Below are 20935 nucleotides of genomic sequence, written 5' to 3'. Positions count from 1 at the left end.
GCTGCACCATTTTTTTCTAGATTCCACAGATATGTATTAGTATATGATGTTTATTTCTCCCTTTCTGGCTTCTTCCTGTCCGTGTGGCTGTCTCTGGGCCCGTCCACTTCTCTGCCCTTGGTCTGCTGTGCCTGTGAGCCACGCTTATATATGTCTTAGTATATGATGTTTATTTCTCCGTCTCTGGCTTCTTCCTGTCCGTGTGGCTGTCTCTGGGCCTGTCCACTTCTCTGTCCCTGGTCTGCTGTGCCTGTGAGCCGCGCCTATATATGTCTTAGTATATGATGTTTATTTCTCCCTTTCTGACTTCTTCCTGTCCGTGTGGCTGTCTCTGGGCCCGTCCACTTCTCTGCCCTTGGTCTGCTGTGACTGTGAGCCACGCCTATGTATGTCTTAGTATATGATGTTTATTTCTCCCTTTCTGGCTTCTTCCTGTCCGTGTGGCTGTCTCTGGGCCCGTCCACTTCTCTGCCCCTGGTCTGCTGTGCCTGTGAGCCGCGCCTTTCCCCGCCTGTCTGCTGACGGGCGTCTGCGCTGCTCCCGTGCACTGCTCTTTAAATGGTGCTGCTGTGGATATTGGGGTGCATGCACCTTTTCAAATTAGTGTTCTGGGTAAAAAAAACTTTTTATTTAAATATACGCAGGAGTGGAATTCGGAGAAGACAGTGGCACCCCTCTCCAGTCCTCTTGCCTGGAAAATCCCATGGACGGAGGAGCCTGGTGGGCTGCAGTCCGTGGGTAGCGAAGAGTCGGGCACGACTGAGCGACCTAGCAGCAGCAGCAGCAGGGCCGGAATTGCTGGTTCTCTTTCTAGTTAGTTGGGAAATCTCCACGCTGTTTACCACACCGGCTGCACCAACTTACATTCTTAGCAACGGTGCCGGAGCGTTCCCTTTTCTCCACATCCTTGCCAGCATTTGTTATTTGTGTCCTTTTTTATGATAGCTGTTCTGAGTGGTGTGAAGTGATCTTGTGGTTTTGATTTCCCTAATGAGTAATGTTGAGCATCTTTTCACATGCCTCTTGGTTATCTGCATGTCCTCTTTGGAAAAAATGTCTACTCAGGTTTTCTGCCCGTCTTTTTAAAATCATGTTGTTTGTTTGATGTTGAGTTGTATGAACTGTGTATGTATTTTGGATATTTACCCCTTATCAGTCAAATCATTTACAGGTGTTTTCTCCCATTCCGTAGGTCGTCTTTCCATTCTGTTGGTGTTTTCTTTTGCTGTGCAAATCTTCATGTTTAATTAGGTACCATTTGTTTATGTTTGTTTTTGCTTCCTTTGCTTTAGGAGACAGATCCCCAAAAATATTGCTATGGTTTATGTCAAGGAATGTTCAGCCTGTGTTTTCCTCTAGTCTTATGGTTTCCAGTCTTACATTTAGGTCTTTAGTCCATCTTGAGTTTGTGTTTGCGTGTGGTGTTGACCAGACGGCCCCAAGCATGTTTTCGAGAGTAGCAGTTCTCTCAGGCCAGGGCCCCCACGTTGGGAAGCACCGCACAGTGAAACCCTCAGGAAAGCATGTGGTGGGTTGGAGGGGGTGGGATGGTCTCTTGGTCCCGCCAGGACTCATCTGGCCGTGGAGGAAGGTGGGCCATCACCGTTGGGTGCGGTGAAAGCTGGGGCGCGGCACTGCAGACGAGGCTGTGGTTTGGCCAGAGGCAGAGTGACCGGAAAGTCAGTTTCGGGAAGAAGAGGTCTGGGCTCCCTGGGGAGACCAGAGCTGGGGTCCCCTGCCCAGCAATTAGATCTTCTCTAAGCCTCCCACCTCTCTGAGCCTCAGCTTTCCTGTCTGTGTCATGGGTATAGAGCTGGTACTCCAAGGTAGTGTCAGGATTAAGTGAGATAGAGAAGCGAAAGTGCTAGACAGAGTCTCACTGATGGTGCTGCTCCTTGAACCTGTTGTAGTTTCCCTTCCTGTTGTATTTCTGGAAACTTGTTCAGAGAGGGAAGGCCCTCTTTGCCACAGTTAAGAAGAATCGCTCTTTCAAAAAGATGCATTGTCACAGCCTTCCGGGGGAGGGGAGAAATGGGTAACCGAGTGCTCCAGGCTGCTAAGTTGAGAGCTGGCGTGGGTCTTGGGAGTCTTCCACTCTGTCTGCTTTTGTGCCTTAAGTTAAAACGTGGGTTCACAGATGAAGCCCCTTTCAGAGCACCTTCCTGATGAGTTCCTCACCGACTTCTCCAGCCTCTCTAGTCTGTGCCCCCCCTGCGGCTCCATAGCCCTTCTGGAAAAGGCCTGGGAAGGGGTCATGTCTTTGAGCCCCTTGTCCCTTACTGGGGGCACACTGGTCAGTAAAGCTGGCGCGGTCTGGCCGTGACCCTCCCGTCCGTCTCAGCAGGCCTGCTGTGCCCTCAGGCGGCTCCCCTGTCTGCCTTCCTGTCTCTTCTCGGAAGAGACACGGCCTCCTCCCGCCCATGGCAGCCCTGCGCTCTGCACACGCTTTGCACAGCCCCCTGGGTCCTCCCCGCCTCGGTCCTATGCCTCCTCAGCCCTGTGCGTGCATTGTGGTAAGGCACGGGTCCGTCTTGTGACTATCAGCTTAATCGTCAGTGTTTTTTAACTAAACTTTAATAAGAGCTGACTCTTTTTAAAGAGGTGAATGACTGCAGCCATGCGATTAAAACACGCTTGCTGCTTGGAAGTAAAGCTGTAACCAACCGTATTAAAAAGCAAAGACGTTACTTTGGCAACGAAAGTCCATCTAGTAAAAGCTATGGTTTTTCTACTGGTCATGTTTGGATGTGAGTGTAGGACTATGAAGAAAGCAGCGCTGAAGAATTGATGCTTTTGAACTGAGGTGTTGGAGAAGACTCTTGAGAGTCCCTTGGACTGCAAGGAGATCCAACCAGTCCATCCTAAAGGAGATCAGTCCTGAATATTTATTGGAAGAACTGATGCTGAAGCTGAAACTCAAAAACTTTGGCCATCTGATGCAAAGAACTGACTCATTGGATAAGACCCTGATGCTGGGGAAGATTGAAGGCAGGAGGAGAAGGGGATGACAGAGGATGAGATGGCTGGATGGCATCACCGACTCGATGGACATGAATTTGGGTGAACTGCGGGAGTTGGTGATGGACAGGGAGGCCTGGCGTGCTGCGTCCATGGGGTCACAAAGAGTCAGACACGACTGAGGGACTGAGCTGAATCAGAGGTGAACTTTGGGGGTTGGGTGAGATAGGTATTATACTGAGCGTTTATGTTTGTTTGTTTTTTTTAAACACACTCTCCCCAGTATTCGATACTTTTTATAATTTTTAAAAACTAAAATAACCATCGTTTACTCTTACAGAAGTAGTATGTATTCATGGTAGAAATACCTTTCTGCATTTTTGAAATGCAAACACGTGTGTGTGTGAGAGCAAACGGTATGATCCAAAGTCTGTGGTAAAATGTCCGTAACACACTTTCCCATCTTAGCCGAGTCTCGGTGCCGTGGCTGGCGCATTCGCGCGCTCGTGCGCCCATCTCCCCCATCCACCTCCAGGACTCTCCCAACCCCAAACCGAAGCCCAAAGCCCAAGCCCTTTCGACACTTCACTCCTGCATCTGCCTCCCCAGCCCCTGGCACCGCCGTTCACTTTTCTCCGAGTTTGACTGTGCTGAGCACCTCGTGGAGGTGGAATTCCGCGGTGCTTGGCTTCTGTGTCTGAAGGCCTTCCATGTTGCAGCAACGGTCAGGCTTTCCTTCCTTGCATGTGCAGACACATGTTGTTCTTATCCATTCGTCCACGAGGGAACACTTGGATTGTTTCACCTTTTCTCTGTTGTGAATCATGTGGGGTGTACAAATACTTGAGTTCTTGTTTCCAGTTCGTCTGTGTATAAACCCAGGAGGGGAATTGCTGAGTCATACGGCAATTCTACTTTTAATTTTTTGAGGAATCACTGTGCTGTTTCACATAGTGACGACTGCACCGTTTTACTGTATATTGTCTTGTTATACACTTTTTTCAGTTAATACACTTCAGTTTTCCATGTCAGTGAATTATCTGATATCTAGTCTGTATGCGTCTGTACCTGGATTTCCTCATTTGTCCCACAGATGTTTTTTCCCGTTTTCACCGAGCACTTTATTAAACAGTGGATTCACTGTTTTATTCCACTTTGTTGTTGAGTCACTGAAGTCGTGTCTGAGCGTTCTGCAGCCACATGGACTATAGCCCACCAGGCTCCTCTGTCCATGGGATTTCCCGGGCAAGCATACTGAAGCAGGTTGCCATTTCCTTCTCCAGGGCCACAGGGGTTTTTTGGAGCTGCTTTGTCCAAACCAGAATATAGTCCAGGACCAAATATCGCATCGGTTATTGCCACCTTAGATTCTGTCTGCTAAGCTAGTGCAGTCACTTCTTTCTAAATTGTCTTTTGACAGCTTTATTGAAGTGTAATTTGCATGCCATTCACAGGGACTGTGTCTGCGTGTAGGCTGTATAAGCTGCGTAGTAGGTCTGTAGAAGGACCGCTGTGCCCCTGTGGATGCGCCCCTTTACACCACACGCAGTGAACTCACGCAGCGGGTGGCCTTTTGTGTCTGCCGTATTTCCCTTGCTGTGATGTGTTCGCCCTCACCCTTGTAGCACGCATCATTGCTGTTTCCTTTTTATTGCCAGATAATGCCCCACTGTGTGGATGTTTTACAGTTTGTTTATCCCGTCACCACTTGATGGAATTGTCAGAGTTCTCACTCTGACTATTATGAATAACGTTGCTGTGAATGTTCTGTCCAAGTATTTGAACATGTTTTCATCTTTCTTGGGTAGACAGGGTCAACACCTAGGAATGGAATTGCTAAGTCCTGTGGTAAATTTATGTTTAAGTTTTAAGAAACTGCCAAACTGTTTTCCAAACCAAGGCCCTCTCCCCTTACTCTTTTCCCATGACACTTGCTTGGTAAAGAGACCTGCCCCACATACCGCCTCTTCTTTTGTATTTATCTGGTTGCTTTATCATGAAGTCTTTTAGTTTGTTCCCAGTCCTCCTGAATTTCCTATAAACTCAAAGATCTGCAGCTTTGGGTTTTCTTGAACTTTTTATTTTGTGTCTTGGTATAACTGATTAACAGAGCTGTAACAGTTTCAGGTGGACAGGGAAGGGATCAGTCATGCATATATGTGGACCCCTTCTCCCCCAAGCCCCGCTCCTATCCAGGCTGTCACATAGCATTGAAGAGTTCCGTGCGCTGTCCAGTAGGTCCTTGTTGGTTATCCATTTAAGACGCAGCCGTGTGTACATGGCCATCCCAAACTCCCTGACTGTTCCTTCCCCTCAGCAACCATAAGTTCATTTTCTAAGTCTGTGAGTTTCTGTTTTGTAAGTTCATTTGTATAATTTCTTTTTAGATTCCACATATAAGGGCTGTCGCGTGGTATTTCTCCTCCTCTGTCTGATGACTGCACTCAGTAGGATGCCCCCAGGCCCATCCCCGGCTGCTGTAAATCGTGTCCTGTCGTTCTCTCTCGGTGGCTGAGCCACAGCCCTTGGTCTGCGTGCGCTGCGTTTCTTTCTCCCGCCGATGGACATTCAGGGGCTCCCGTCTTGGCTGCTGTAAGCCGGGCTGCAGTGAACACTGGGGCGCTTGTATCCTTTTGGGTCATGTTTTTACCCGTCGGTGCATGCCCAGGAGTGGGGTTTCAGGGTCAGATGGTAGCTCTATGTTTAGTTTTTAAGGGATCTTTGCGCTGTTCTCTGTAATGGCTGTACCAGCCTACATCCCCACCAGCAGGGTAGGAGGGTGCCCTTCTCATCGTACCCTCTCCAGCAGGTATTGTTTGTGGATTTTTTTTTCGTGATAGCCATTCTGGCGGATGTGAGATCTCATTGTAGTTTTGACTTGCATTTCTTGAATGATTAGTGATACTGAACATCTTTTCGTGTGCCTGTTGGCCGTCTGTGTGTCTTTGGAGAAATGTCTGTTTAGGCCTTCTCCCCATTTGTTGAGTGAGTTGATTGCTTTGACACTCTGAAGCAGCATGAGCTGTTTGTACACATTTTGATCGTGACTGATGCCTTGTGTATCGCATCATTTGCAAATATTTCTCCCAATCTGTGAGTTGTGTTTTCGTTTTGTTTATAGTTTCCTTCTCTGTGGCAAAGCTTTTGAGTTTGAGTTGGTCCCACTTGTCTATTTTTGTTTTCATTTTGATTATTCTGGGAGATGGGTGAGAAAAAGATGTTGCTGTGATTGATTGCACAGAGTGTTCTGCCTGTGTTTTCCTCTAGGAGTTTTCCAGTATCTGGTCTCATTTAGGTCTTTAATCCTGTTTGACCTTATATGGAGTTAAAGAATGACCTGTGGTCATTTTTTTGCACGTGGTTGTCCAGTTTTCCCAGCACCATTTGTTGAAAAGACTGTCCAGCGTTGTGTGGTCTTACTCCTTTGTCATAGATCGGTTGACCGTAGGTGCGTGGGCTTCTTTCTGGGTGTTCTGTCCTGGTCCATTGATGTATATCTCTCATTTTGTGCCGGTACCATACTGTTTTGATGACTGGAGCTTTGTAGTGTCGTCTGAAGTCCGGGCACCCGATTCCTCTAGCTCTGTTTTTCTTTCTCAGGATTGCTTTGACTCTCTGGGGTCTTTTGTGTCTACATACAGATTTTGAGATTTTTGTTCTATTTCTGTGAAAAATGCCATTGGAAATTTGATAGGGATTGCATTGAATCTGTAGATTGCCTTGGGGAGTATAGTCATTTTGACAATATTGCTTCTTCAGTCCACAAACATGGGATATTTTTCCGTCTGTTTGTCTTCTTACAGTCTTTGGAGTACTTTTGTCTCCCTAGGTAGGTTTATTCCTAGGTATGTTATTCTTTGAGGTGTAGATCCGCAGTTTTGTTGGATTCGAGTTTAAGTGTTTTTGCCTAGGATGCGTGGCAGTTTCATTGTATACTTCATTCACATTGGGTACCATCAGCAGACATAGCTTTTTTTTTTTTTTCGTGTGTATACTGGGTCCAGCATCATTTGTTGAATTACCTTGACACCTTTATCAAAAGTCAGTCACTGTATACGTGCGATTCTATTTATTGGCTCTTAAAAGAGCCTCCCTCCGCCTCCTCGAACTGCAGTTTCTGCCTCTTCGTGTCAGCAAGACCGCGGGGCTCCGCTTGGGGTCGCCCGCCCTGCTCCGGGTCGCCCTCCCTGCCCCGGGCCCAGCTATGCCTCGCGGCGGGAGGCCGGGCTTGGCGCCTTTGTTTGCCTGCATGGTCCAGTCTGGTGTTGCCTTTTGTCCACGTTGAAAGCAGTCGCTTGACGTGTTTTGTCCTGTGTCCTAGCGTTCCACAGCGGAGGGGCAGGTTCCACGCTCCTCCTGGCTGGAAGCGGAAACCTCTTTCCTCTTCTTGTACTTCAGTTTGGACAGTTTCCGTTGCTCTGTCTTCGGGTTTTCTGAGATTGTCTTCGGTAGTGCTATTTTGCCGTCATGGTGTAACTGTCATTTCTCATCTGGTTCCTATGTTGTGGAAGTTCATTCGGCTCTGTGTTGTGCTGTCCATTTCTCCTCATGCTATTTTTGCGCTTCTCTTAAACCCTTCAGCACACTGAGCATAGCCTGTGATGGCTGTAATTAAAGTCTTGGTCTCCTGAGTCTGCCGCCTGCCATTCCTGTTACTGACTGTTCGCCTGGTTGTGGGTCACATTTTCCTGCTTTTGGGTATATCCAGTGATTTTTGATTGAATGCCAAACGTTGTGTTTTTGAGCATTTAGATTTTATTCTCCTCCCTCACAGAATGTTAAAGTTTGTTTTAACTGCCAGTAAGTTATTTGCTGTCATCTAGCTCGTTTTGGAGCTTTTCTGTCTTTTTCTGAACGTTACTGGGGCAGACCTAAAGTCTCTCCGTTTGAGAGTGAGTTTGCCCTTAGTGCCAAAGTGCCTCCCTGCTCCGGCGGGACGGAGCCAGGATGCCTCGCTGTGGCTCCTTCAGGCCCGACTGGGACGGCCGGCCGATGCTCTTCTCTGTGCCTGTCTCGGCGCTGCCCTCGGCACGGTTTAGTAGGGCAGGTCGTGTCAGCTTTGTTTCACAGGTGAAGGTAGCAAGGCCCGCCAAAGCTGGTTTTGCGCTGATGGCTGACACCGCTGGGGCTCGAGCCCAGGTCTCTGACTTCTGCACAGCAGACCCTTTAACTCCGTGAGGACAGAGCAGGCCTTCAGCACGTGCTTTCTCGGTTAGGAGGCTCACATTTTACGCAGGGAACGTTTCTTAAATCAAGAGGATGTTTGGAGGATGAAATATGTGCGATCATGTTTCTTCTCGAAACGCTGCCACGGAAAAAGCTGTGGTGTGTCTAAAATCACTGTGTCTTCGAGTCAAGGACACGGGGGCATCTCCAGTCCCCACTTAACACATAGTGTATGGAGCGTGTGTGTGTGTGTATTCGGTTCAAGAATACGGTGATGTGGAAAGTAAAGTGTGCCTCTAAAAGCCCTGTGCCTCTGCTTTCTCTCCAGGTATTTTATGCACGGTGTGTGTCGGGAAGGAAGCCAGTGCCTGTTCTCACACGACTTGGCGAACAGCAAGCCATCCACCGTCTGCAAATACTACCAGAAGGGCTGCTGCGCCTACGGGGCTCGTTGCAGGCAAGAGCCGCGCCTGTGCCGGCTGCTACACTGAGCTCACGGGGCCCTGAATCCTTCATCTGAACCTTGGGTCTTGATGAGGGGAGAACTTCAAAAGGAGTGTGCAAAAATAATTCAGAAACCTCAAACTTAGTGCCCTAAAAACAATTTTAATTTTCCAAAGTCACTTTCAGGCCTGTTCTTATGAGTCTGTAACTATAAATTTGCATTCACAGTATACCCAAGATTTTATGTCTTGCCTTTTCTTGATAACATGTCATAAGCTCTTCCCAGTGCTGCCACTGTTGCGTGCTAACTGTGATTTTATAACCTTCCATGATGTTGATGTCCCATCATTCAACTCTTCCATATTAGCTACTTTTAGAGACGTAAGTGGCGTCCAGTTTTTTGGGTGAGCGCGCACGCAGCAGCATTTATGTGCGCGTGGTCTTCATTTGAATCCACCGTCCGTAGGTGCCTTTCCCTGGGCGCGCAGAGAGCAGCTGCTCTGCCTCCTGGACTGGGAGCGCCCTCTGTCCCTCCCTGTGTTCTCGGGACGTGGGCACTCGGCCCGCCCTGCTCTGCTCCCGCCAGTGGGCACCCCCAGGAGTCCAGGGAACAGCCAGCATCTCCTGGCGGGTCGGGCTCTGCGTGGTCTGGGCACGTCCGTCCCACTCGAGCTCCACAGGGCACTCAGTGGAAGTAATAGACAGCAGTGTACCACCCACTCTGAATTGCCAGGCAGTTCTTTCCAGTTGGTAAGAGTTTTATCAATTAAAGTACAGGAGATTGTCTCCCCGTCCACGTGCACAGATGGAGCAGAAGTGCACGGAGCCTTTGCGGCCTGGGGCGGGTGAGGCGTGTCGGGGGGGCTCCTGATCCTCTGCGTGTGTCTTGTCCAGGTATGATCACACAAGGCCCTCTGCTGCGGCTGGTGGGGCCATGGGCACTGTGCCCCATGGGGTGCCCTCCCCGGCTTTCCACAGTCCTCGCCCTGCTTCTGAGCTCACCGCATCGATCGTGAAGACTAACTTACACGAGCCTGGGAAACGTGAAAAGAGGACGTTGGTACTGAGAGACCGAAGTGAGTGGGCACGGCCCTGTCTCTCCTTTGAGCAGCACCCTCGTGTCCTGGGCTTCCCTGTCAGGGGGCCCCTCAGCACCTACCCAGAGCCCCCTGAGAGCAGCCTGCTCTGCTGCAGGGCGCTCGGGCCCCATGTCTGGGCTCGTGCCCGTGGTGGGGAAGGGACGCTGCTGGCACCGCATGGGATGCCGGCCCAGCTCTGAGAGGCCGCAGGCTGCTCATCGCAAAGCTCCGCGTGTTGATGAAGCGCGTTTCACTGTTTCCCTTCTCCGCTGGTTCACAGTCTCAGTCCTCAACACTGAGCCAGTTGCACTTTCAGAAACAGAACAGCCCGCCGCTGTTTGGGAAGTGGTCTGTGCCCTGGAACAGGGTTTGCCTGGGTCAGAGACTGCAAACGGTAGTTGTTTTATTGGCTGGTTCTCACCAGGTGAAGGAGTTTCTACTTCTGGAAATTGTTCAGCATAAGATAGGCAGACACTGTGCTAAGCAAACAGGTCCATCCCATAGCTGCCCACTCTGAGGAGGCTAGGAGCGTGTGCCAGGGCGGTGGCGGCTCCTGGCTGAGAGGTGCGTGGTGGCTGAAGGGCGGGAATCTGCCCTGGGTCTTTCGTCTCCTCACCGTAGAGCGACTGGAGAAGAGGGAGTCCCTGCGGTTCTGTTGACATCATTCCGGATTCCGTTCGACTTTCTTTTTTTTTGAGTGTAACTGGTCCACGTGTTGACATTTCCATACTTGCCGTTTTTAAAAAGCAACTTTCACATTCTTTTATATAAATATATCACCGTCTGCTTTGCTATTTCCCTACGTTGCCAATTAGGGCTTTTTGGTTTTTATTACAGTTGTAAGTAATATCACTCTGAACATTTTCCCCTCTGGCCTTTGTTTTTTTCCATACATTCCCAAGGGTGAAACTCCCAAAGTCAGGGTTCATCTGTCAGGTTTTGACTGATGGCTTCCCAGAAAGGTGGGGCCGGGGTTCACGAGTGTGTGCGCTGTGCATTTTCTCTTCAGATCTCTCCGGCATGGCTGAAGACAAGACCTGCCCCGGCGTGGGGAGTGGTCCTGGGGGCTGCAGCGACGCGCAGAGCAGCCCCGAGCTGAGGCCACACTCCTACCTGGACGCCATCCGGAGCGGCCTGGACGACCTGGAGGCCAGCAGCTCGTACGGCGGCGGGCAGCAGCTGTGCCCCTACGCGGCCACTGGGGAGTGCCGCTTTGGGGACGCGTGCGCCTACCTGCATGGGGAGGTGTGCGAGATCTGTAGGTTACGCGTCCTGCACCCCTTCGACCCCGAGCAGAGGAAAGCTCATGAGAAGGTACAGCTTTACGTGAACGCGTCTGAAGCAGCGGGTTGCGGGGGGGGTGCGCTAGATGACGAAACCCTTGGCAGTTCTGTCCGCGTCTTTCTGCCAGTAACACCTGCATCCTGGGCCTGGCCAGCCAGGCCGAGCCCCGGCGAGAGTGAGGCGCCCGCTGCTGGAGGGACTGGCAGGGCCAGGGGCTCCAGCGTCTTCTGGCGGCCTCCGCTCAGCACAGGCTGTGGAGGGGGGCTGCTCCCCTCCCCCCACCATCTCCAGTGGGTGAGGGGGGACTGCGCCCCCCCCCCCCCGCCGTCTCCAGGGGGTGTGGCGGTGAGCGCTGATGAGAGCTGCCCTCCCCCGGGGATGCAGTGTCCCGTGTGCCCGTGGGTTCGGCTCGTGTGCGTCCACTGTGCCAGGGCCTGGGTCTGCGTATCCTTCATATTGACGCCGGTGCCCGGTACGTGGTGCTGCACCGGGACGTGTTCACCTGCTTCCTGAGTGGAGGGGCGTGTCCTGGGAGGAAGTGATGCTGCTGACCTCTGACCCTGGCCTGTCAGCCTAATGTTTTAGGTTAAGAATTGTTCACCATGTCTGGTATTGGTGTGGAGCAGGGCAGTGCCCAAGGGGACAGGACACCAGGGTCCCAGTCCTGGCAACCTCTGTGACCCCACATCAGCCCTGTAACTTCCTTGGGCCTCTGATCTCGGGTTTAAATTGGAGGCGACCCAGGAGCGGTGCTGGAGGGCGGAGGGCCAAGCCGGTGGCGGCCTGAGTGCGCACTGTGTCCCGGACGCAGGCCCTGCCTCGGCAGCCTGGGTCCCCGGCCCTCCTGCCCAAGCTGGGCCGCGTGGGCGCCAGCTGCTCCCAGGCCTCAGGCTCCGCCCCCCACTCCCCCCCCGTACGTCAGGTCTGCATGTCAGCATTCGAAAGCGAGATGGAGAAGGCCTTCGCCCTCCAGGCGAGCCAGGACAAGGCCTGCAGCATCTGCATGGAGGTGATCCTGGAGAAGGCGTCGGCCTCGGAGCGGAGGTTCGGGATCCTCTCCAGCTGCAACCACACGTACTGCCTGTCCTGCATCCGGCAGTGGCGGTGTGCCAAGCAGTTTGAAAACCCCATCATCAAGTAAGTGCGGCTGGGGCCTGAGCTGTAGACGCTGGGAGGAGGCTCGACCCGGGACCTTCTTCCGTCCGCTCTGAAGCCTTCCTCGTCTTCCGGGCTGCAGGGCCTTGAACAAGTTGCAGGACCCCCCCCCCCCACACACCCGAGCCCTGATGCCTTCTCCTTTTAAATGTGGGTGTCAGTTCCTGCAGGTGTCTGCAGTGCTGGGGGGACCTCAGCAGGCACCCCTGTGCGAGAGGGCCCACTGGGCTCTGGTGCTCACGTAACTGGCAGTCTGCCCTTAGGACAGCTGCCTGTCTTGATCTTCGTCTGCCACATAGGGGCCTCTTGAAGCCTGAGTGAGGGAGGGCGTGGAGCCCACTCCACGTGGCATCTGACACTGGGCGTCCTCAGTGAGCGCAGGGCTTGGCCGCAGCTCTGCTGAGCGCGAACCCGCACGCAGGAACGCAGGAGTCTTCAGCTCCTCAGCGGCAGGGAGCAGAGCTCGCCCGCAGGGAGAAGCCGCCACACGTTGTGCAGCGTGAGAAACGTCGCCCTCGTTATGTCGCCATTCTCTCAGTGACCCCGTGATCGTCACCCTCGCTTTGTGCAGGGAAACTCAGGCCTGGTGAGGTCAGGTGACTGGCCTAAAGTCTCACGTTTGTGTGGTGAGAGAACAGCTTTATTGAGATAGGATGTACAGTTCAGAGGACTTGTATTATGTTCAGAGTAGTGCAGGTGTCATATAGGCTAATTTTAGAACATTTTCATCATCTTAAAAAGAAAACACTCTGCCTTGACTCACTGCCTGTTCCCTCCTTCCAGCCCCTGGCGACTGCTTTGCTGTCGTTCAGGCGCTTAGGCGCGTCCGCCTCTTTGCAACCCCACAGTCTGCAGCACGCCAGGCCTCCCTGGCCTTCACCATCTCGCAGAACTTGTCGGACTCATGTCCTTTGAGTCGGTGATGCCATCCAACCATCTCGTCTTCTGTCGTCCCCTTCTCCTGCCTTCAGTCTTTCCCAGCATCAGGGTCTTTTCCAGTGAGTCCATTCATCAGGTGATCGAAATATTGGAGCATCAGCTTCAGCATCAGTCCTTCAGTGAATAGCCAAGGGTGGTTTCAGTCAGTAAATCAGTGTTGCTCTGACGTTGCCTGTTCTGGCCACATGAAGCGGACCCTGCCATAGCAGGCCTTTTTCTCTGGCTCCTCAACTCAGCTTGTTGTCAGAGTTCACCTTCGTTGTGGCATGAGCCAACATACTGTTCCCTTTCGGTGACCGAGTAATGTTCCATCCTGTGCCAAGGACGCGTTTTGTTTATGTGTTCACCAGTTGATGAGCTTCCGGGTTGTTTTTATCTGTTGGCTATTACAGTGGCTTTTTGGCTATTTACATCTTTTGGCTATTTGTGCTTGTGAATATTTATTGTATTTGTTTGCCTGCCTGCTTTCAATACTTCTGGGTATACACTTAGGAGCGCAGTTGCTGAGCATATGCGAACTCTGTGTCTAACATTTTGAGAACCTGCCAGATTGCTGTCCAAAGTGGCTGAACCAGGGATGTCCCTGGTGGTCCAGTGGTGAACAACCCACCTTGTGACGCAAGGGACGTGGGTTCAGTCCTTTGTCAGGGAGCTGAGATCCCATATGCCTCGGAGCCGGCACCCCGCGGCTCCCTACCCTGTGCGCCACTGGACTCTGTGCGCTGCAGCTAAGACCAGCACAGCCAGATAAAGACGCCCCGAAGCGCTTAGTCTGTTAAAAAAAAATGGGTGAACCATTCTATACCCCCAGGGGCTTCCCTGATAGCTCAGTGGGTAAAGAATCGCCTGCAATGTGGGAGACCCTGGTTCAATCCCTGGGTCGGGAAGATCCGCTAGAGAAGGGATAGGCTACCCACCCCAGTGTTCTTGGGCTTGCCTTGTGGCTCAGCTGGTAAAGAGTCTGCCTGCAATCCGGGAGACCTGGGTTCAATCCCTGGGTTTGGACGATGCTCTGGAGAGGGAAAGGCTGCCCAGTCCAGTATTCTGGCCTCGAGAATTCCATGGACTGTATAGTCCACGGGGTCACAAAGAGTCAGACATGACTGAGTGACTTTCACTTTGACTTTTCACTTTCAGCAACGTAGGAGGATTCCAGTTTCTCCACATTCTTGCCAACACTTATTTTGGAATTGTCTTGATTTCTGATGTTAGCCATCCTAGCAAGTGTGAAGTGATACCTTAGTATGGTTTTAATTTGCATTTCCCTGATAACTAATGGTATTAAACATCGTGTGCTTGTTGGCCATTGTGGAGAAATGCCTACTCAAATCCTTTCCCCATTTTAAAATTAGGTTGTCTCTTTACTGTTGAACATGTTTTAACTGTAGATTAGGCTTAGAGGATTGTGTTTGTACCTTTTAGAATTCAGGGGTGAGAGGCACCGGGCTGGTCACACACTTGAGCACGAGGTGTAGTGGGGAGTGGGCATGGGGTGTGTGACTGAGTCTCTCCCTTCCTAACCCGCTGCTTGTTGCAGGTCTTGTCCAGAATGCCGCGTGATATCAGAGTTTGTAATTCCAAGTGTGTACTGGGTAGAAGATCAGAACAAAAAGAATGAGCTGATTGAAGCTTTCAAACAGGGAATGGGGTAAGTGCTGTGAGCTCCAGCATGGTCTGGTGCCGGCCTGGCTCGTTCCGTCGCACGGCATGCGGGGCCTCGCCTGTGGGGGCCTGAGGCCACTCAGCGTCTGCTCTCTTTCGGGCGGCGGGCCGGGCTCTGGGGGCGTGGAGATGAGCGCCGCCAGGGTGAAGTGGGCTTGCCTTTTGGTTCCGAAGCTGAGCAGTATGCCCCTGAAACCCCGCTTGTGATGCTGAGGCAGGCCTGCCCTACCTGATCGCTCATGCAGCAGATGGCAGGGAGGATCTGTGTGACAGGCTCTTGCTAGTTGCTGGGGAAACGGCTTTAAACAAATGGCAGACATCCCAGCCGGCACACCGTTCACATTCCACTGAATCAAGTAAACCCATGAGATAAACAGGATATGAGACGGTGGGACTAAGGAGAGAAATAAGCCTGGGAATGGGGACAGGAAGTGAGGGGCTTGCAGTGTCCGTGGTGGAGCCTGGAGAGCCTCAGCAGAGGAAGCAGAGACCTGAGGGAGGGGAGGCAGCGGCCACCCGAGGGAGGGGCTGGTCCCTGCAGAGGAAGGCTGCAGGCCAGCGCCTGGTGCTGGGACCAGCAGGGCGGAGCTGGGTGGGAAGGGAGGGCCGGCCGCATCGTGCGGGGCTCGGGGTACTGGGTGGGACCCCGCTTTCATTCTGGCCGAGGCGGGCAGCCGCCATGGGATTCTGACCGGAGGACTGACGTGACCTGTGACTGAACCGCTGCAAATGTCCTGAAAGAGGAGACAGGGGAAGAGGGGAGACCAGTCAGCCTGTTACAAGCCGGGCGAGCCACGGCGGGCGGGGGCCGGGCCGGGAGGCGTGGAGGCTTCTGGACCGGTCTGGATTCTCCGTTCTGCGGGAGGATCGGGGTGAATTTGCTGGGCCCTGAACGTGGTGAGGGCTGAGACGCCGGATTTCACTCTCGCCCCAGAGGCGCCGCTCTCCGTTTGCTTGGCTGCGCGCCTGTCTTTTTGGCCAGTTTCCTCTCCATCAGTTTTCATCAGATCTCTTGAGGATTTAGCACGCGGAAACGAGGAGGCAACGTGGCGCCGCTGGGTGGCCGGCCACTGACAGGCGTGAGAAGAGCTCCAGACGGTCGTCCTGCCCGCGCCCTTGTGCTGTGTGTGGGCTGGTCTGGAGAGCTGGCTGTGCTTCCTGCGGCCTGGGTCGCGAGGATGGAATCTGAACCGTGTCGCGGGGGCACAGTGGCTGTTAGCAGAACCCTGGGCTTTGTTTCCCGTGGCTGCTGGAGCATGACCCCGACGGGATGGCTAGAAACAACGGACGCTGGCCTCCCTACGGTTTGCAGGCTGGGAGCCCCAGACCAGGTGTGGGCAGGCATGGCTCCCTGGGGCTGCGGGCCCCTCCCGGCTTCGGGGAGCAGCACCCTCCACCTCTGTCTCTCTCCCTTCCGGCTCCTGTGAGGCTCTCCTGTGAGACCCTCCCATTAACCCAGGAAGAGCCCCTCTCGAGGTCTCTCGCTGCGTCAGCAGACGTGGTTTCTCCAGAGGAGGTCCCGGTCCCCAGAACCACAGGCTCGGATGTGCCCACGATGCATCTCACTGTACGTGGTTTCTCAGCCTGTTTCTGATGCTGTAACAAAACAGCACAGACCGGGGGACTTAAAAACAACAGGCGTGTTTACTGTTGCGGTTCTGGAGGCCGGGGGTACGAGATCAGCGTGCCGGCATGGTCAGGGACCAGTGAAGGCCTGCGCCCCCTCGCCGCGTCTTCACGTGCTGGGAGGGTGAAGGAGCTCGCAGGCCCCTGCAGCAGCGCTGCTCCCCTTCCTGAGGGCCCACCTCCTGACTCCATCACCTGTCTGCTGACCCTGTCCTGCTGGGCATGTGGGTTGCAGGGAACTCACGCACACTCACACCATGACCCGTGATAGCTGAAACGCACACACACCAAAGCCAGCAGAGCAGGCCTGCCTGTGGAAGCGCTGATCTCTGTTGAAGGACACCGCTACTGTTTGCAACTGAGAGCTATTTTGAATATTTGTTTTAGAATTCCATTTTAACTGACATCTTTTAGCTTCTCTTTTTTCTTAACTGTTTTTTTTTTCCCTTGGGATTACAATGTATTCCTAATTTTTCAGGCAGTTAATACTCCTGCTGCCATACATGAAATGCAGTTACCTCCCTGTTAGCATCTTTGTGGTACAGATGTAATACGTATGCATTATATTTACATACATAAGGCTACACAAGGTGGTGGTACCGTTTTAAAACTTGGCTGAGGTATACTCGGCAACCGCAGTTTGTTCGGTCACTGAACTGTCTCCAGCTCTTTGCGACACCATGTTCTACAGCGTGCCAGGCATGCTTCCGGCTGTCACCGTCTGAAGTGTGCTCAAGTTCACGTCCACTGAGGCGGTGATGCCATCCAACCACCTCATCCTCTGTCGTCCTCTTCTCCTGTCCTCAGTATTTCCCAGCATCAGGGTCTTTTCCAGTGGGTCAGTTCTTCACATCAGGTGGCCGGATCATTGGAGGTTCAGCTTCAGCATCAGTCCTTCCCTTGAATGTGGAAACAGTGATCTCCTTTAGGATTGACTAGCAGGATCTCTCTGCTGTCCCAGGGACCCTCCAGCACAATTAGAAAGCATCAGCTCTTTGGCACTCAGCCTTCTTTATGGTCCAACTCCCAGATCCATCCGTGCCTACGGGAAAAATCACAGCTTTGAGTATACAGACCTTTGTTGGCACAGTGATGTCTCTGCCTTTTAATAGGCTGTCTAGGTTTGTTATAGTTTTTCTGTCAAGGAGCATAGTGTCTTAATTTCTTGATTACAGTCACAATCTGGAGTGATTTTTGGAGAGAGGAAAGTAAAGTCTGTCACCATTTCCATTTTTTCCCCATCTGTTTGCCCTGAGGTAATGGGACGGGAAGCCATGATCTTATTTTTTTGATGTTGAGCTTTAAGCTGGTTTTTCACTCTCCTGTTTCACTTTCATCAAGAGACTCATTAGTTCCTCTTCACTTTCTGCCATTAGGGTGGTATCATCTGCATAATATCAAATTATTGATATTTCTCCCTACAACCTGGGTTCCAGCTTGTGATTCATCCAGCCTGGCATTTTTCACGATGTACTCTGCGTGTAAGTTAAATAAGCAGGACTTGACGTTCTCCTTTCCCAATTTGGAACCAGTCTGTTGTTCAGTGTCCAGTTCTAGCTGTTCCTTCCTGACCTGCATACAGATTTCTCAAGAGGCAGGTCAGGTGATCTGGTATTCCCATCTCTTTAAGAATTTTCCACAGTTTGTTGTGATCTCCACAGTAAAAAAAGGGTAGTCAGTGAAGCAGAAGTAGATGGTTTTCTGGAATTCTTTTTTTTCCATGATCCAACAGATGTTGGCAATTTGGTCTCTGGTTCCTCTGCCTTTTCTAAAGAAAAATCCAGCTTGAACATCTGGAAGTTCACGGTTCACATATTGCTGAAGTGTTGCTTGGAGAATATTGAGCATTACTTTACTAGCATGTGAGATGAGTGCAATTGTGTGGCAGTTTGAGCATTCTTTGGCATTGCCTTTCTTTGGGATTGGAATGAAAACTGACCTTTTCCAGTCCTGTGGCCACTGCTGAGGTTTCCAAATTTGCTGGCATATTGAGTGCAGCACTTTCACAGCATCATCTTTTAGGGTTTGAAATAGCTCAACTGGAATCCCATCACCTCCACTAGCTTTATTCATAGTGATGCTTCCTAAGGCCCACTTGACTTCACATTCCAGGACATCTGGCTCGAGGTGAGTTACCCCACCATAGTGGTTATCTGGGTCATTAAGACCTTTTTTGTACAGTTTTTCTGTGTATTCTTACCCCTTCTTCTTAATATCTTCTGCTTCTGTTAGGTCCTTACCATCTGTCCTTTATCGAGCCCATCTTTGCATGAAATGTTCCCTCGGTGTCTCTTAATTTTCTTGAAGAAATTTCTGTAGTCTTTCCCATTCTGTTGTTTTTCTCTATTTCTTTGCACTGATCACTGAGGAATCTTTTCTTATCTCTCCTTGCTATTCTTTGGAACTCTGCATTCAGATGGGTATATCTTTCCTTTTCTCCTTTTCCTTTAGCTTCTCTTCTTTTCTCAGCTATTTGTAAGTCCTCAGACAACCATTTTACCTTTTCGCATTTCTTTTTCTTGGGGATGGTCTTGATCACTGCCTCCTGTACAGTGTCACAAGCCTCCGTCCGTAGTTCTTCAGGCTATCAGGTCTGATCCCTTGAATCTGTTTGTCACTTCCACTGTATAATTGTGAGGGATTTGATTTAGGTCATACCTGAATGGTCTAGTGGTTTTCCCTACTTTCTCCAATTTCAGTCTGAATTTGGCAATAAGGAGTTCATGGTCTGAGCCACAGCCACCCCGGTCTTGTTTCCGCTGACTGTAGAGAGCGCGAGCAGTCTGGTTTTGGTGCTGCCCGTGCTGGTGTCCGTGTGCAGCGTCTGCTGGCTCCACGGCAGCTTCCGGGGCGCGCTGCAGTGCTCTCAGTCAGTCACTGTGTTTTACGGTAAATACGTGCTCATCCTACAGGAGAGAGTCTGTAACCTTTCACCCGCTGTCCCTATCTTTTAGCACTGTGTTCCTGGCCACCATGTTTCCACTCCACTTCTATTTGTGTAACTTTTGCCCTGAGAGCTGCACGTGTGTGACGTCCTGCAGCGTTCGTCTTCCCTGTCTTACTTCACTTAGCACGATGTCCTCCAGGACAGTCCAGGCTGTCACAAATGGCAGGGTCTCCTTGTCTCCTGGAACGTGTGCTTTGGGGTTTGCCTGGTGGGTCAGGGGGGTTCCCAGGTGGCACTATTAGTAAAAATCACACCTGCCAATATAGGAGATACAAGAGATGCAGGTTCGATCCCTGGGTGGGGAAGATGGCATGGAGGAGGGCATGGCAACCCACTCCAGTATTCTTGCCTGGCAGGAGTCCTACGATCGAAGACTCTGACATGGCTGAGGCAACTGAGCATGCGTGCACAAAGTGCTGAGTGGTAAAAAACCCGCCTGCCATTGTAGCAAATGCCAGTTCAGTCCAGGGATCTGGAATATATATTGGAGAAGGAAATGGAAACGCACTCAAATCTTCTTGCATACAAAATTCCATGCACAGAGAAGGCAGGTGGGCCACAACGCAAGCAGTCACAAAGACGGAAGACAAAACGTACGAATTGGCTCGAAGACAGGTGGCATTTACATCCCCAGATCTGCGTAAAGGGCCTGAACGCACCATATTTTAAGTTGCTGGTGGACATTTACACAGGATGGCAGCATTCCTGCATTTTCTGTTCTGGTTGCTAGGGCAGTGAGAAGCTAGAGAAGGTCCGGGTGCTGGGTGCTAGGGGAGAGTGGGGTGTGCCAGAGGACTTGCATCTCCTCCCCACCTCCGCCTTAGCCTCATGCCCCAGCAGGCAGATCTCAACCAGTGGAAAACAGCTGGGCTGAGGGTGCTGTCCCGGCAGGGGCTTCTCATGGAGAGTGGGAGGTCTGGCACCAGGATGCTGGCAGACGCGGTGCCTTTTGGAGCCCACACCAACCGGAGGGTGCGCCAACCTTGGTTCCGCCTGGCTTGCTGTCGGCAGGCCCTCCTGGCTGTGCAGGATGTGGTCCCCGCCTTACGGGGCCAGACCGTGCAGGGCCCAGTGGCGCCGTGTGCAGTCTCATCCTGACCGGCTCCTGCCCAGCACAGGGACCCAAGACTGCTCAGGCTTCAGGGATGGGTCACAGCCCAGGGCCAGAGACCTCAGGGGAATGCCGCTGGCCTTGCGTCTTCGGTGCGCGTCTTCCTGTGGCATACGGTTCCTCTTCTGTGCTGTTTCTCCTGGGAGCTCACTTATACACACACACTTTTTTGTTTCACTTTGTGGCCTAGTCTGTGAGAGTGGGGTCTGGACTCTGCGCTGAGCACCAGGCCTCTCGGGACCGTCGCTCTGCGCGTGTGCTCAGGCGGTCAGACCCTCCCCCTCTCACCGCCAGCGCCTTGCCTTGGGCAGCTGTCAGGCTGTGTCGTGGGCCTGGCGGTCGGTTTTTGTTTCTGATGTGGGTTCAGTTGTCCCGTGTTGTAGATTCCACCTGCAACTAATAGCATATGTTTTCCGGAACGTCTGCGTCTGGCTTCACTCTGTATGCCAAGTCCAAGGCTATCCAGGTTGTTGGAAAAGGCGTCATTTCATTCTCTCTCTTCGGCTGAGTAGGGAGTAGTCCCTTCTGTAAAGTGCCCCATCTTCTGAACCCTCGCGTTTGTCG

General features: G+C 51.9%; 1 protein-coding gene across 1 annotated transcript in view; it reads left to right on the top strand.

Moving 5' to 3' along the window:
• Positions 1-20935, top strand: part of MKRN2 (makorin ring finger protein 2) — a 39526-nt gene that overhangs the window by 12400 nt on the left and 6191 nt on the right. The window contains exons 2-6 of the mRNA XM_068982808.1: positions 8453-8581; positions 9463-9644; positions 10657-10961; positions 11854-12068; positions 14563-14673. Coding sequence (XP_068838909.1) covers positions 8453-8581; positions 9463-9644; positions 10657-10961; positions 11854-12068; positions 14563-14673 — 942 coding nt within the window. The remainder of the gene's footprint in view (positions 1-8452; positions 8582-9462; positions 9645-10656; positions 10962-11853; positions 12069-14562; positions 14674-20935) is intronic.

The sequence above is a fragment of the Capricornis sumatraensis genome, chromosome 10, assembly GCF_032405125.1.
Source record: "Capricornis sumatraensis isolate serow.1 chromosome 10, serow.2, whole genome shotgun sequence".
Classification (NCBI taxonomy): Eukaryota; Metazoa; Chordata; class Mammalia; order Artiodactyla; family Bovidae; genus Capricornis; species Capricornis sumatraensis.
Note: the sequence above shows the minus strand (reverse complement) of the source record. Positions and strands in the feature narration are given on the sequence as shown.